The sequence below is a fragment of the Protopterus annectens genome, chromosome 14.part0 (assembly GCF_019279795.1).
Source record: "Protopterus annectens isolate FY-2018-M chromosome 14.part0, PAN1.0, whole genome shotgun sequence".
Classification (NCBI taxonomy): domain Eukaryota; kingdom Metazoa; phylum Chordata; order Ceratodontiformes; family Protopteridae; genus Protopterus; species Protopterus annectens.
The window spans coordinates 515,259,496-515,277,310 of record NC_056748.1 but is presented as its reverse complement, the minus strand read 5'-3'; the positions used below and the strand labels follow the sequence as shown (position 1 = coordinate 515,277,310).

The 17,815-nt window shown below is 43.2% G+C and overlaps 1 protein-coding gene across 1 annotated transcript in view; it reads left to right on the top strand.

Annotated features, from left to right (window-relative positions):
* The window catches only part of ARMH3 (armadillo like helical domain containing 3), a 2,648,735-nt gene that overhangs the window by 267,361 nt on the left and 2,363,559 nt on the right, over positions 1–17,815 (top strand). The window contains exon 9 of the mRNA XM_044055591.1: positions 16,476–16,536. Within this exon, the coding sequence (XP_043911526.1) occupies positions 16,476–16,536 (61 nt within the window). The remainder of the gene's footprint in view (positions 1–16,475; positions 16,537–17,815) is intronic.

The window sequence follows — 17,815 nt, the reverse complement described above, 5'->3', positions numbered from 1 at the left end:
ATTGGAGGTTGTGGTATCTGCTCCGTCTGGCTCCGATACACAAGTACCTATGACTATGTCGGCTCTGGCCGGTGCCGACACATCTTTAACCAGCATTGGAGCCGACAAGCCTTCGGCTCCATCTGGAACCAAAGGGTCTTCGGCTCCGATGGCTCCGTCCAAGAAGAGATCTCGATCCCCTTCCCTGGAGTCGATTCGTTCGGCTCCGGGATCTCCTTTACTTTCGGAGCGGAGCCATTGGAGCCGATCTTCAAGGTCTTCCAGGCTATCAGACCATGATTTAGAGAGGGTGGTAAGTAGACTGTTGAAGTCACAGGCACTAGCCCAAATGCTCCATAGCCCGTCTCAACAGACGACTGCTATTTCTCATCCCCCTGAAATTCCTCCTCCGACTCTCCTTCAGAGTTCGGAGCCGGAGCTTCTCGGAGCGGTGACCGTGGGTGCGCCGGAGCCGATACTTCCCCTTTCGGCTCCGTCGTCTTCGACTCCGATCTCTTCCATGAGACCTTCCTTGGAGGGATCCGGTCGTCGGGTCTCCCTTGTCGGCTCCGAGGGGGCTAGTGGCATCGGACCCTTGTCCGACCCCGCTCTCCCTCTTGGAGCTTCGGCATTGGTGAGCTCGGCACCGACATCGGCCTCGGAGCCTTCCTTTTCGGTGGGACCAGGGATTCCTGTTTCTTCGGAGCGGGAGTCTTCTGGCCTCCCTGGGAGGGGAGCCTTCGAGGTGATGAGGAGTGTTCTAGCCCCGGAGCTGAGTCAGCGGTCTGTTCCATTAGCTCCTCCCTCTTCGGTGCCTGTTGATGTCTCTTGCCATTCTCTTGCTCCCGGACCCAGAGATCCATCACCTCAGGTTTCCCCATTGGGAAGAACTTCCTCTTCCGAGGTTTCTCCTGATCCTGCGGGAGAACCCCCGCGTAAGAGGATGTGCAAGAGGAAGCACACAGACTCCCCTGAGTCTACGACATCAGATACCGACTTAGATGATTCTGAGGGTTCCCCACGGTCCCCCTCTGAGGATGTCTCTTTTTCAGACATCCTGGAACTCCTTAAGCAGAGGGGGAATTGGCCTTCCATTGACCCCTCCGAGGATGAGTTGGTATACCTGGAGGCTTTTGGATCTTGACCCTCCACCTCCTGGGTGTCTCCGCCTTTCGACCCGCTCATGCAAGTGGTGGCTCGGAAGGCATGGACGGCCCCGGATTCTGTGGAACCAGTCCCCAGGAGGCCCTCTAAATTTATCACGGCCCCTTCAGACAAGCAGTTTCTTACCAAAGGTGTCCCAGTTGATGCCATGGTGGTGGCGGCGGCCACTAAGAAGGAACTTGCTGATCCTTCTGTACCTGTCCATCCTCCTAACAAGGACTCTAGGACCATGGATAGGTATGGTAAGTGGATGTTTTCTTCAGCAACCTTTGCTATGCGTTCGCTGAACTATCTCTGTCACTTTACCAGGCTTCAGAGAGACATTCTCAAGGAACTAGGTGAGGTGGTTCAGGATCCATCAGCTGCGGGGGCTCAAGAAAAGATTGCCTCACAGCTAGGAATCCTAAATTCTATAACTAACTCCTCCATGCGGCTCATCTTTTATGCAGCCGATGGAGCGAGTAGAGCCGCAGGCACAGGAGTGGCACTTAGGCGTCAGGCCTGGATGCGGCTTTGTAATTTCGCAGATCCCTTTAAGGCGTCCTTCACTAATACGCCCTTTGATGGTTCGGCTTTGTTCGGGCCTCAGGTGAAGGACACATTGACCAGGTGTGAGCAAGACGGCAAGACTCTTTCTGCCGTAGGAGTCCATTTCTCCACCCCTTCAAGACCCTATCCAAAAGGGCAGAAGGGAGGGAAAATGTGGTTTCGTAAATCTCAGGGAGTCACGCCTGACACACGTGGTCAGTTTACCCCAGAGGCAGAGGGGGTAATAACAATAGACGCCGCCCTAGGGGCAGAGGGGGCCCGCAGAATCAGGGTAGCAGGGATCCTCTCTCTGATAAACCATTCCAGCATCCCTGAGGTGTTGCCCGACTGTCCACCCTTGGGGGCAGTCAGGGGAAGATTGTTTCTGTACCCAATAGCCTGGCGTTCCCTATCTCAAGACAAATGGGTACAGTCGATCATATCCAAGGGATACAGTATTCCTTTCGAGAGATATCCCGTTCCTCATCAGTCCCTTCCAGACATTTCACCCGGTCTAAGGGAATTGGCAAAGCTGGAGGTATCAAAGCTCCTAGCAAAAAGAGCCGTCCAACTAGTTCCAGCAGACCAAGTAGGATCCGGCATCTACTCAAGATTCTTTTTGGTCCCCAAAAGGACGGGAGATTGGAGACCAATTTTAGACCTCAGCAAACTAAACAAGTTTGTCAAGAAGGCAAGATTCCGGATGGTCATGCTTCAGTCCATCCTACCCTTTTTGGGCAAGGACAACTGGATGTGCTCAATAGACCTTCAGGACGCGTACTATCACATAAAAATTCACAGGCGCTCCAGAAGGTTTCTCCGCTTTCGGCTGGGGACCAGTCGCTTTCAATTCAGAGCCTTGCCCTTTGGCCTCACTACAGCCCCCAGAGTGTTTACCAAATGTATGGCAGTGGTCACGGCTCATCTGAGACGTCAAGGATTCCAGGTGTTTCCATCTAGACGACTGGCTCCTCTCTGCCACCACCAGGCATCAACTTCTCAAGGCCAGAGACTACACCCTTCATATCTGCAACCAATTGGGGATTTCAGTAAACTTCGAAAAATCTTCTCTGTCGCCTTGCCAGTCTATTATCTTTATAGGCGCAGAATTAGACACTGTCAGTATGTCAGCGAGACTCACAAACCAAAGAATTCTGGACATCCAAAAGTACGTTCGAATCATATTACTCAACAAGAGAATCAGGGCCAGATTTGTCCTGAAGGTTCTAGGTCTTATGGCTGCGGCCATTGTTCTACTGCCGTTAGCCCGCTTCCACATGCGTCTTTTGCAGTGGATGTTGTTCACCCAGTGTCATTCCAGCAGCTCCCCATGCGACACGAGCTATTTGTGACACAATCGTGCAAGAGTCATCTAACCTGGTGGATGTCTTCCCCGCAACTCCATCAGGGCCGACTGTTTGTTCCCCCAGTCCCGGTTGCCACAGTCACTTTGGATGCCTCTCTGATCGGGTGCGGGGGGGCATTGTCAGGGCAGGATGGTCCATGGGACTTGGCAACCAATAGAATACCATCTGCACATAAATGTCCTAGAGATGAGAGCAGTGCTTTTAACGTTGCAGGCCCTCAACGACTTTCTTCCTTTAGGGACTTTTGCAGTTCAGACGGACAATATGTCCGTGGTCTGGTATATCAACAAGCAGGGCGGGACCAGGTCCTACCCACTGTGTCGAGTAGCTCTCAGACTTTGGCAATGGGCAATCTCCTCTCATCAGTTTCTGATAGCAATGCACATCCCCGGGAAATCCAACTTCTTAGCGGACAGGCTGAGCAGAGCTATTCTCATGCCACACGAGTGGTCTCTCAAACATTCGGTAGTGGACGAGATTGTTCAGAAGTGGGGCGTCCCTTGCTGCGACCTTTTTGCTACACCCCAAAACAGCAAATGCCTAGACTTCTTCACTCTCTTTCCTCTACCAGGCCATCCCCCGAGAGACGCTCTAACCCAGGATTGGCCCCAGGGACTTCTTTATGCTTTTCCTCCATACCCACTTATTCCTCATGTAATTCAGAAAGCTACCATATTGAGAGCCAAGTTGATTCTCATTGCCCCTTACTGGCCTCGACAAATTTGGTTTCCGTCCCTGCATCGTCATCTCGTGGTACAGCCTTGGCATCTGGACCCAGTTCCAGATCTTCTGACCCACCATTCGGGTCAACTGCACCGGTCCATTCCTTCCCTCAACCTCACTGCTTGGTTGCTCCACTTCCTTCCTTAGCCAGGCTTCCTATGATCTCTGACCCTGTTAGAGAGATCATAGTAGCTTCTCTAAAGTCCTCTACTAGAAGGATTTATGCTAGTAAATGGCAATGTTTTTCCTTCTGGGCAAAGTCTAGAGACTTAGATCCCTTTACTGCTCCTGTGCATTCAGTCTTGGAATTCTTAACTGAGATTTTTCAATTGGTTTCTTCTCCATCTACAGTTAAGGTTCAATTGGCAGCTATCTCAAATTTTCATGTGGGCTTAGCGGATCAAAATATTATGTCCCACAAGCTTTGCAAAGCTTTTCTGAGAGGGATATTTCTCCTAAAACCTATCAAAGACCCCCCTCCGCAATGGGATTTAAATTTAATGCTGGCATCCTTGTTACTACCCCCCTTTGAACCGGCTGCTTCATGCTCATTGAAGCTTCTTTCCTGGAAGACAATTTTTCTAGTTGATGTTACTTCAGCCAGAAGGGTGTCTGAACTTCAGGCTCTCTGTGTCCGTTCCCCATATTTGGTTTTCCACAAAGATAGGGTATCTTTAAGAATTAATCCATCCTTTTTGCCCAAGATTGCTTCCCAGAAGAATATCAACCAATCTATTGATTTGACAGTCTTTTTCCCTAATTATTCTAACAAGGCGGAACAAAAACTTCACTGTTTGGATGTCCATCGTCAACTCAGGTATTACTTGGACAGAACTAAACAATTCAGGAAATCTGATCAACTGTTTCTTTCTTATGCAGAAAACAGGAAAGGTCTTCAGGTCTCCAAAGTGACCCTATCCAGATGGCTGTCTTCTATCATTTCTTATGTTTATCTTCTTAGGGGCCAGCAACTGCCCTCGAAACCAAAAGCACATTCTACCAGGAGCCTAGCCACTTCCACAGCTTTTCAAGATAGGCTACCTATTGACACCATTTGTACAGCAGCCACTTGGGCCACTCCTCACACCTTTGTTTCTCATTACAAATTGGACTTGGCCTCCAGGGACAGGGCCAGGTTTGGTTCCACAGTTCTCAAGAGTCTGTTCCATTGAGCCACCCAGGATAGAGGTGCTAGGGACGCGGTCCCATCCAGCAAGAATGAAGGCGAGTTTGACAACTTAACATTTAGAAGTTATGTACCTACCATAACGTTCCATGTTAGTTGTCTTCTCTCGCCTTTCTTGCGTCCCTCCCTCCTTCTCCCTAGCCTGGACAGACCTTGAAGTTGAACTCTTTTCTGGGTTTAGTTGACTCTTTCCATGAGCTCCCAGTAGGAAGTGTCACTACTGTTACCGGGTTTTGACCTGATTTCTTCTACATTTAGTTTGTCTTCTTCCTTGTGAAGAAGATTTTATGGCAGGGTTTTTTCTTGTAGCTACCAAACGAGATCTGAGGTAGTCACGCCTTGCATCATGGGATATAGGGTTGCCTCGAGCTGGTAAAATTAGCTCTCGAGCTTAGCAAGTGCCGAGCCGGAGCCGAGGATCGGCTCCGAACCCATCCAGCAAGAAAGAAGGCGAGAGAAGACAACTAACATGGAACATTATGGTAGGTACATAACTTCTAATTTTCAAACATTTCCTTCTGAATACATGGAGGTGATGAACCTTGTCATTCAAATAGTGAACAAAGTAATGGCAAAAGGGTTAAACCACTGACAATTCTGTTCATTGCTAGATTAAGTCGATAGCGCTTATTTAGACCTCTTGCTGCATTACAAAGTTTGATGGCTGTCCAGGGGAGATGTGTTGAAACGTTTTTTTTTTTTTCCTATTCATAAGAGTTTTTTTTCCTTTGTTATAACAGATAAAAGCAGCAATACAATGTCAATAGTTTTGTTTTTGTAGTTCTATAATTTCATAAATCCACCAAACTGTAGTGTCTTGTGTGTATCTGTGTGTATATGTATATATATATATATATATATATATATATGTATGTATATATATATATATGTATGTATATATATATATATATATATATATATATATATATATATATATATATATATATATATATATATATATATAATTTATATGCTGTGTATGTGTTATCGTCATTTTAGGGGTCAATAGGTTTTGGGGCTCCCAATGAATTTTATTTGGTGGAAGAGGGGCCAAAAATGACTCTTTTGATAGAGAAGGTTGCAGATCCCCCCCTGGCCTAGATAGAAGTCTCTGAGCAGGTGAGTCAAGTATATCATCACGGGGTATGTTTCTGAGATTGAGTAAATTCAAAAAATACATTGATATTGTCATGCTTTGACTTTTCTAGTAATTGCTTTGCACTGTGCGTTCAGCTAGTCCATTTGATTGTGGGTATTCGGGACTACTATTAACATGTACAAAGTCCCATTCTTTTGCAAATTTCTGAAACAACTAACTGGTAAATTGGGTAGCATTGTCAGTGATAAGCTTCTGTGGACTTCCATGGACTGAGAAATGACATTTCAACTTGCTGATAACAGCAATGGACATTAGGTTAGGTAGTAAACTGATCTCAAACTTTTTCGAATAGGAGTGTACCAACACTAAGTAATTCTGATTGTTCCACTCGAATATATCAGTGGCTAATGTTGACCAAGGTAGTCCAGGAACTTGACTTAGCTGAAGTAGTTCTCTTTGCAGATGCGGTTTAGTACTGTTGCATACTGAACAAGAAGAAAGTACTTTGTCAATGTCTTTTGCTAGAGAAGGCCAGAATACTAGCCCTTTCGCCCTTCTTTTAGTAGATTCGGAACCTTGGTGACCATGATGCAAAATCTGGATGTATTCTCATTGCAAGGAAGCAGGAACAATAATTTTAGGACCTTTGAAAATAACGACATCTTCCTTCAACTCCTCATCTCTGTAAGGAAAATAAGGTTGCACTTAGGCGGTGCATTAGATTGCTTTGACGGCCATCCGACATAGGTGTAGTGGTTCAGCTTTTGCAAAACAGGATCACTCTTTGTATGATCTATCAGCTCATCAAGTCTCGTGGTAGAAAAATTACGCACTTCTATAACATCAAAGTCAAAATTCTCTGCATGAAGCTGTTCTGTTGTATTTCTGGGTGATCTGGATAAGGTATCAGCCAGAGAAAGACGTTTGCCTTTTGTATAGACCAATTTGAAGTTGTACTTCTGCAATTTGAGCATCATTCTTTGAAATCTTGCTGGAGTGGAATGCATAGGCTTTCTTAAAATAGTGACTAGAGGTTGGTGATCAGTTCAGTCTGGATAGCTCGACCATAAATATTATCATGAAACAAGTATGCAAACACAATTGCTAAAAGTTCTTTCTCAATTTGAGCATATTGCATCTCAGTTTGGGTAAGAGTTCTAGATGCATAGGCTACTGGTCTACCCTCTTTAAGAATAACTGCACTAGGATCAAATTTTGAAGCATCACAGGAAAGAGTGACTGATTTATTGACATCATAGTGTCTTAATGTAGGTGGAGTGGCAATTTTCTGCTTAAGGTCTTCAAATGCTCTCTGGTGCTGTTCTAACCAAGACCAGGCAACATTTTTGCACATCAGCGCTTTCATTGGTGATGTCCAACTCACTGAAGTCTGGTATAAACTTGCCCAGATAGTTGACCATACCAAGAAAACATTGTAGAGCTTGAACATTATCTGCGGCTGGCATCACAAGAATGGCTGCTTGCTTAGATGGGTCTGGTCATAAGCCAGTGGTAGTAAGTAAATGACCTACGTATGTAACTTCTGGTAGTCTGAATTTGCACTTCAGAGGATTGAGCTGTAAGTTCATTTCATGTGCTCTGTCCAGAACTTTCGTAAGGTTTCTGTCATGCTCTGCTTCACCATTGCCTCTGACCAGTAAATCATCTGCTGTTATGGCACAGGGATAACCTGAAAAAATTTGCTCCATTGCATGTTGAAAGACTTCACTTGCAGAATTTATTCCAGCTGGCATCCTGAGGAATTTATATCTTCCAAATGGGGTACTGAATGTAGTCAATAGTGAAGATTTGCAATCAAGCATCACTTACTAGAATTAACTCTTTGCATCCAAGATAGAAAAAAACAGTGGCATTCAGTATTAGGACTGCGTCTTCCTTGACTGTTCGCATAGGATGATGAGGTCTCTTTAATGCTTTGTTCAAATCTCTTGAGTCAATACATATTCTGATTTTGTCTGAGCCTTTTGTGTGAGCGGCTACCATGGTCGACACCCATTCAGTAGGTTCTGTAACTGGACAAATTACACCTTGTTGCACCATTTTATCCAAGTGAGCTTTTGCCTTTGCTCTGCATAGCTATTAGAACTCTTATTGCTAGTTTCACCACTGGACTGACCTCTGGATCTAACTTCATAGAATATACAACTGGAAGCTTGCCTAGCATGTCCTCGAAAACATCAGCATATTCTGAGAAAATAGTATTCCTAAAGCTTGAACTGGGACACATCCTTATATGATGAACTTCTTTAGTAAAGAAAAGCAGACTCATTCTCAGACTGTCTTTGAGACCCAATAATGACTGCACAGGTCTTCAGACTACATAGAATAATAACTTATAACAGTTCCCAGCCAAATAACATGAAAGCACTACTGAGCCTTCGGTTTGAATTTCTTCACCTCCATAAGCAGCAAGTTTCGCACAACTGGCCACATTAAGTTACTCACCAGCTCTCACTTTAGCAAATATTTCTGCTGACATAACATTACACTTTGAACCAGTGTGTACTTTGAGCTCGGTGGGTTTACCATGATCACAGTAGTGTAAAACACTTACTTCTTTGCCAAGAAATCTACTGCATTAATCTTTTTAACAGACTACTGATACACCATCTGCATAGAAAGTAGACTTGCAGCTTTCTGTATGATCAATTTGCTTTTTAAGTGATCTTTCTTTTTAACTGAGTGAAGCTTACTTGAGTTACAAAACTTTTGAAAATGGTTCAATTTTTTTTTTACCCTTGTGGCATTGTTGACCAAATCCTAAGCACGTTTTCTCTTTTAGCCTCATGGCTGGCACGACAGTTGCGACAGTTAACAATAAAGCTTGACTTGTGTTTTGCTGATTCACCCTTGTACTGCACTGAGCATGCTCTTTTAACTGAACTAGTCTTAGAACTCACTGGAAGGCTATGAGTTTTCCTTGCCATGCCTGCAGAGGCTGCATTTGCCATGTGGTTAGGCCTTTTTCTGCATCCCATGTGCTGCATGCTGTCTGCATTGGCTCTGGAGCCTGCTGAAACCATGCTGTTATCACTTGCACGCATACTTGTATGTCTTTCTGTAACTTCATGGATATGACAACTCTCAATAGCTTTGGTGTTAAATCACTGTCACAAAGCAAAATCTTTCTCACAGCAGCACTATTAAGACCACACTCAAGCATGTCCTCTATTAACTCCTCTTTTAAGTCGCCAAACATGCAGGTTTTAGCTTTGCTTCCCAGATCAGTCATATAACTTGCAAAAGTTTCTTTTTGCTTTTGATCTCTTGTGTAAAACAAATGCCTCTCTAATGTAACATTTGTCTGGGCGTTGCACGTTTCTCTGAATTTGCCTGAACAACAATGTAGTGTTTTTTTCCCCTCTCTTTCATATACTGCTGGCGCATACACAAATGAATGCTCTCTTTCATTGGTCTCTGACCCAGCTAGGTTTATGCCCTGGTGCATGCATCTTTATCGGCATAAGCTGCTTGTATGAAAATATCGTACTCTTGCTCAAATATTCTCCAGTTCTCTGCAATATTCTCATCAAATACAAGTGGTGATGGTTTTCAAAATCCATCTGCCATGCCAACAAATTATAGTAAAACACAATGCAACCCGAGTTCACTTGTAACTGTACAAAGATGCACACATACACATATGCCAGAAGTTTGTCAGTATTTGTAACTATGCCCAATAAATAGCACAGTAAGCCACTAAATAACTGAACTTTGCGAAATAAGTCTCTCTGGCACAAGAACACTTTTGAAATTACTGTACTTCAATAAATCACCTCTTATCAGTGTAAAAAACATTTCAAAGTAACTGCACTGTGCAAATAAACTGGGCAGTAGAAGAAGCTGAGAGTAAGAAACATTTTGAAGTAACTGCACTTTGCGAATAAACAGTACACAGCACACTAAAATGCTTCCAAAATGGCTGTACTTTGATAGTTAGCTCTTTACAGTGCAAGAAACGCTCTGTAATGGCGACCCTTTGCAAATAGACACACCCAGCACAAGAAACTTTTCGAAGTGACAGTATTTTGACTGCACTTCATAAAATAGTTGCACTTTGCACACAATAACCTCTTTGGAATAAATGCACAGTAATAAACATACACTGTAAGCACTTTTACACACTTTGCAATACTTCGAATAACTCTAGTTATGCTATTTAGGGCTTCAGTTAATGCAGAATAGTAGTTTATGCCAAAACATTGTAATTTGCCAAAACACATGTAGGTGCCTTGCTTTATTTATGCTTAAAGTGCCCTTTCTGCATTTTATTGTATTCGTTTTACCAATTTAACCACTTTTCATGCCCATTATACTTTTCTTGTGTTCTTTTTACTCTAAGCATGCTCATTTTTACTTTAAATATGCTCATTTTGCAATTCCGAGGTGATTTTCTGATGATTGTTTTATCAAATATCTCAGTTTAAAACATTTTGTTTAATTAATAAAAATGTGTGCCTTTCGTTTACTTAATAAACGTTTCTGTGCTATTTGTTTGCTTAATAATACGTTCTGTGCCCTTGTAATGCTCCGTTTTTATCTTTTTTAATAAAATAATCGTTTGTGCATTTTTTCTGTTCCTGGCCCTTTTTTGCTCTCTGTTTTCTTAGTTTACCTTCACTGTTAGCTCAGCACCTCATAGCTCTGAAAAGCAGTCTCTGGAATCCTGGTCCTGACACCATGTTGCTTGTCTGGTCAGGATGAAACAGAGGAACATTCATGAGGTCTGTTCAAGCAGCTTTATTATGTACAAAACACATCAGGATTGAGGCTTTGTAACTTTAACTTAGATAAACCTATAAACAAACTGACTGACTCATACATTCTCACTCTCTCTGGCTGCACTCTCAAAATGCCACTGAAGCTATCACGTGCTTGCTATTTATATGTACGTACTCTCCCTGGAAATGCTTCTTAAAGGTACAGCATGCATACATATTCTACAGCTTATTTTTCCAGAGAATTCTCTTCCATTCAGATAATTACCCCACCATGGAAATGTATCTACTAATTTAATTTTCAAAACAGTCAATAATTGCTTGAAGTGTGAGAAGCAAATTCTGCATAAAAAAATTTCACTCGTTTTGTCTGTCCTGCTTGGGGCCTCAGCACAATGTCTCTAACTATCTTGACTGCAAAAATTCTGTCTGTAAACTTTCAGCTGTATGGCTAAGGTACTAGACTCCCATATGGAGTCCTTTTCAGCTTCCTTGGTGATGTCACAATCCACTGCTACTGCGAGACCTCTGCTGGCTCCAACTAGAAGTCTTAAGTCAACAGACCCAGGTTAGATACCTATGCAACCCCCTGGTCTGGTGACACTTTGTCCCGAACCCTCTGATGCAAGCCTGCAGAAGGCCCACCATGGTTTCAGGCCTACCTATGAATGCTACCATGGCACACACAGGGCAGGTCTGAGGTTGTTGTGCAGATGTCTACTTCTGTTGACTTCGCCGTGGGTCTTGAGAGAGACTCCATGTTTTCCTTGATTACTGAAGCTACAACTGTAGTTATGGTCAAACAACCACATCCTCCATGTTACCCCAATAAAATAGAGACCCAAACTGAAAACAAACACTTTTTGTTCTGTACTGCTTCCGACCATGTCTTCTTGGACTGAAGCACAAGACCTCCTTAAAATAGCACAGGAGTTTATGGCCTTCACGAAATCTAGAAAGTAGTCTCTTTCTTCCATCTCTGAGGCCTTCTTATCTAAAAATAGCAGGAAAGTAGCTTTTCAGGATAAGGAAGAGTCTTCTAGTTTTGAGGATAAGTAGAAATTGTCTTACTCTGGCCACTTGGCACCTCAAACTTACTCAGATGACATCCTGAATTCCACCTCCTATATGGAATACTCTGCATAGAATGAAGGAGGCTTTCGGTTGGAAAAGAAAACAGTTCTGTCGGGCCCAGACCTGCTACAGGGAACTGCTAAGCTTGCCTTCACCCAGACAATTGGCTGTTCCTCCTGTCCATGTTGTATTGGATGATGTCTTTGAAGACATTGCTTTACACCCTGAAATTCTTCTTCCTGCTTGTAAGAAGCCACTCTGGTTTTACAGAGTGTTTGAATCTCACAGGCATTTCTGCAAGAACCCAAAAGCTGACCCTTCTGTAGTCGGCACTGAATCCACAAAAGGTGTAGCTAAGGGACCAACAAGGCATCCCCTATATAATGACAAGGAAAATGTAGATTATTAAACCGATTTGGTAAGAAAGCTTAAACCTCTGCCACAATGGCAATTAAAGCTTTGAATTGTCAATTCCATAGCTTAAACCTCTGCCACGATGGCAATAAAAGCTTTGAATTGACAATTCCATATGCTAAAGTACGTTGAATCTCTTCAAGACAAAATGCTAGCTAACATAGACCCTATTGCGGATAGAACCTTATCTAAGGAAATTCAAGAGATAGCCAGAGAAGCTTTACAAGTCTCTAGACACTCCCTAAAATGTGGCTGTGATGTGTTAGGTGCATCTTACAGAGCAGCTGCCACAGGTACTGCCGTTTACAGACATGCATGGCTGAAGACCCAGCCCCTGTGTGATCAGGTAATGGCTTAACTACTAGATGCTCCATTAAGCAAGGAATTTTTTTTTGGTCCTCCAGCTGAACAAGTTTTTGAGAAACCGGATAAAAAGGAAAGCAAATTAAAACTGTGAAAGAATTTTGCCTTTCTCTGCCCCAAGGTACATTAAGAATTAACCTTCTTTTCCACCTAGACAAGACAAGGGGAGGCCTCCCCATGGCAAATGACCAAGACAGTCTAGGAGGTGGCAACCAGAACAATAACACAGAAGCAGGGGGCTCGAACAAGCCCAGCCATCACAGTGAACAACTGCACCTGTGTTCTAACCCACCCTCCCCTCTAAGCCTCTGTCAGGAAAACTGTCTTTCTAAACCAGTGGAAATCCATCACCAAGGACCAATGGATCTTCAACATCATAGAGAAAGGGGTACTACATTCAGTTTAGAGAAGTAACACTCTTCTTGAGCATTCCAAAGCCACCAAAAGAGCAAGAAAGCCTCTTGCCACCTATTATCAGGGAGCTGCTTCACCAAGGATCCATCCAGCCTGTCTTTCCAGGGCAAGAGGGAAAAGGCTACTCTTCAAGGATATTTCTAGTTCCAAGAAAAGAGGGCACCTGGAGGCACATTTTGGACCTCTCAAAGCTAAGCAAGTTCCTCAACATCCCGAAATTCAAAATGCTTACATTGCAAAATTACTGCTCACAGTCTTCTAAGGTGCCAACATGGTCACTGTATACCTAAAAGGCGCTTACTCCATATTCCCATAACAGACGGTCACAGCAAGTACTTATAATTTGTAGCAACAGATTCCCACTTCCAGTTCTGTGCTTTTACTATTTGGGCTGTCTACTACTCCTAGAGGTTTCACAAAATGTCTAGTTGATCTGATAGCACATTGCAGCACTCTTGGGGTTCGTTCTTAGTTCTTCTTAAATGACTATCTCGTTCAGGGAAGCTGCACATTAGAGACTCTCGACACCTTACAGATCACAGCAGACTGCTTTCAGAAGGTTAGCCTCAACTTAAGTCTTCAAAAATCCTAAACTCTCTCTCAAATACAAGGATTCTCTTTCTCAAAGCCCTCATAGATTTGTTTCAACAGAAAGTCTTCCTTCCCCAAGACAAGTTTGCTTTCCTGACAGGCTGTCTGATCAGTCTGCTTCCAAAGCAGCTCATCACTGTAAGAGAATTCCTGGACATACTAGGGTACGTGGCATCCTGAATTCTCATTGTCCCAATTGCAAAGTTACACATGAGGAAACTAATGGTTCGTGAAAAAAAGTGTTTGGGAACAGCATTTCCAAAAACCCTATTGCCTCTCCTTTTGTGCCTGAAAAAAAAAAAAAAAACTATGGTAGAAGAACACCATACAGAGGAACCCAGGGTCAGATTTTACTTTGCCAGAAGCAGACAAGACCATCATCACAGACCGTCCAGACATAGCTTGGGAGCCCACTTAACCTCCTGAAAGTGCAGAATATGTGGTCCCTACAGCAGAAAAAGTTGCATGTAAATCAGAAGGGAGGTACTAACAGTCTACCCAGCCATAAAGGCTTTTCAACAAAACTTAACCCAGGGACGCTGCAAATTTAGACAGGCAACACAACAGCAATGTGGTACATAAACAAACAAAGGGGGAACATTGTCTTATCCTCTTGCAGTCTTATTAGGAAAGTTTGGATGCTGGCTTGAGCAATAGGACTGACCCTCATAGTCTCTTATATCCTGGGCCAGATCAGTACCCTGGCAGATGCTCTAAACAGGGACTTTCTAGATCCAATGAATGGATAGTGAAGGGGGGGGGTCTTCTTGGATCTCTCCATACAGTAGGGGATCCCTTCAGTAGACCTCTTCGCTTCTCAACACAGTAAGCAACTACAGAAGTTCTGCTCCATAACAGACAGGAATTTGGAAAATAGATGCATTCTCCTTCACATGGACAAACTAGTTCCTGTATGCATTCCGGCCCTTACCCCCCCGATACCCAGGGTATTAAAAAAAATCAGGGAGCTCAAACCCAGCATGATTTTAGTAGCTCCCATCTGATCGAGACAACACTGGTTCTCCTTTCTTCTGACACCCAGCAAGTGGAGATTCTGCACCCTGTCACAGGAGGTAGATCTCCTCAGCCAAGACAAAAGATCTCGCCACCCTCAGGTTAACTGCCTGGAGTGCTGAGTTTTGACACCAAGGACTACATTGTTTCTCATAGATATTCTTTCCATTCTAAAGAAAGCAAAAAAGCCCAATACCAGGAAATCATACCTGGTAAAAATGGAAAAATAAAATTTCTGCCTGGTATCACAACAGTAATACTAACCCTTTTCGGACAGATATCAACTCAGTCTTACATTAACTGTCAGACCTCTTTAGCCAAGGACTTTCCTATTCCAGGATTAAGGTACATGCATCTGCAATATCTTGCCTCACCATGCTTCACCTATTTTCTTACACTCCCACATGAAACTTTTTTTAAAAGGGGTAATTCACTTAAGACCTCCCAGAATGATCCATATTCTGGCATGTGATCTGAATTATGTGTTAGAAAAACTAACTTTTCCCGCTTTTCCCCCTTTGCACCTGCTGCCACTGCCTCTCTAAAGATGCTCACCTGAAATAGCACCTTTCTTATAGCTATTACATCAGCTAAAAGAGTTTCTGAGCTTCAAGACCTCATATGTAAAGAACCTTTCACTGCCTTCACCCTCAGAACAAACCCATCCTTTTTGCCTAAGGTGGTACCATAATTTAAACTGGGTTACCCACCTACCAGTCTTCTACCCAAATCTGCAGAACAAGTTCTCTGTTTCCTGGATGTGCACAGGCAGATCAGGTGATATCTAGACCGGACAAAAACCTCTAATAGAGCAGAGCAATTGCTGCGGAGTTTAGCAGAGGGTAAACGGTGCAAGGCTGTCTCCAAACCATTTTGATAGGGATATCAAACTGTATTAAATTCTGTTACTCATACCATAGAAAGACTTTACCTCGACACATGAAAGCCCATTCCACCAGGTACGGGGCTAGTACCACTGCTTTCCTCAAAGGAATACCCACCCAGGCCATCCTAGAGGCAGCCACATAGAAATCCGTGCACATCTTTACAAAACACTGTAACCTAGGGAACATCTCCAGAGCAAGAACAGGATTCACTACAACAGGATTCACTGCTGTTGTCTTGCAAAGTCATAACACTTAAGGTCATACAGATGACCCACCACCCAAATTTTAGCATTGAGAATCCCCCCAAAAATCAGTACTGCAACATTGACTTAAGAAGAACATAGTACAGTTGTGTTCATTTACCATAACTGTAATGTTTGTGTAGATCAGTGTTGCAGTACATACTCCTATCATCTAGTCACTCTGTCTGCTGACCACTTGTCTCCCCCTTGCTGGATGCAAGGGGTAGAGGAGTTTTTTTCTGCAGATAGTCCTCTTTATCTGCCTCCTCTGTTTTTTTCCTCCTTCTCACTTAAATTCAGACAACTGGGGAGATCACGCTGTCCTCAGGCATCAGACTGCTCGTTCACTGCTTAGAAAAACCTGAAGATGTTGGTCTTTGGACATCCATCTGCTAGAGATGATGTAAAGACTCGGTTTCTGCATGGCAGGAAGACCCAAGAATCAGTACTGTAACATTGATCTACTGGAACATCTACAGTTATGTTAAGTGGGACACAATTGTACTTTTGCCACACTCCTCAGATTAATCTTGTATGCGTAGACATTACTGTGAGGCTTATGGTACTGATGCTAGATCAGCGTATTACCTGGAATTGCTGGGGCAATGATGAAGGTATTGCAGTGGGGTATTATAATGCAAGCTTTTAACTTGGCACTTGGGTACTGATAAAGCTTCTGTTTCCATTGTAGGCGGTACAGGGAAAAGGAAGAAGAAAACCAAGGTGGCTTTTTCTCTACGTTCACCAGCATGGTATGTTTCAACAACATGTAATAATGGTCTGCTGTTTCATCTTTATCTTATCATTATTATTATTATTATTATTATTATTATTATTATTATCATATCCTACTTATTTTGTCTGTCTGATTTTGCCACAATCCTTTTTGTGCTTGTCTGTTAACATAATACCAGCAAAACGGGCATTAGTTCTCTGTTTATTCAGTTTTCCCGTTAGCCTTTTCTTCCCATTGCCTGTCTACCCTCAGCTTCCTCCTCTGGAAGTTGTTATCTGGGGAAGATCATAGTCCAGGTGTATTACCTACCTTAACCTCTGTTACCCCTCTGGCAGCTTTGAAAGTGTGGGATGTGAACTGTGCTGTGTATGGATGCACATGGGCTGACATGCATACACGTATCCCCCAGTTACAGTACCCATGTTTGCTCAGTGTAATATGCAGACCCTGTGTGTTGCACACTAGTGCATTCAGCATCTAGTAGGTGTCATGCTTGTGTCAGGCTGAACTGGCATCCCTCCCCCTAGGATGGGTGAACCAGTGGTAACGGGTCCTATCCTACTTTGTTGTTTTGTCCAACAGCTAGGTTGATAAAGATCTTGGGTCATGTGGGTTGTAGTCAAGGCTTTAACCCTTTGATTAGTGAAGCCGGTGCTTGCTCACACAAAAACGTTAATGGCTAAACCCTACCCCCCCCCCCCCCAGCATTTGAACCCTGTTCTTTTTTTAGTGCTTTGCACCTGTATTCTGACAACAATTTGTATTCTTATTTATATTGTCACATTCAGTACATTTCACAGCTGTAATGCTGGTTCCATAAAGAAATGGTTATCACCTTTCTCCGATTCCTGTTCTAGCTTGCAAATTTTAACCCTCACTTTATTATAAGAGCTTTAATTGGTCCATGTCATATCCCTCCTTTTTGAAATGAGATATCTGTTCAACTTATGTAATGTTTTGTCTAGGTGGTTATTCATACTTATTAATCACGTTTTCAACTTTTTCTGAATGCTCCAGTCATGTCCATTCCTTTGAAACCTTTATAATTTCCAGACTTACAGACAATGCTCCAAATAGGCTGTGGCCAGTGGTTTATTTTGTGGGAAAATCACTTTATATCACTCCTCTGTTTCTCAAATTAAAATAGTAATATATTTCCTAAGAGTGCTGTCTTAGTCTACCTGTTGGCATAGGGATTTGTTTTCTTAACTATGCTGCTAACAGATAGGGTTTGCCTAACAGGCTGTGGACTGTAGTGTAGTGCCAATTTAGAAGGTGTGATAGAGAACAGTAGC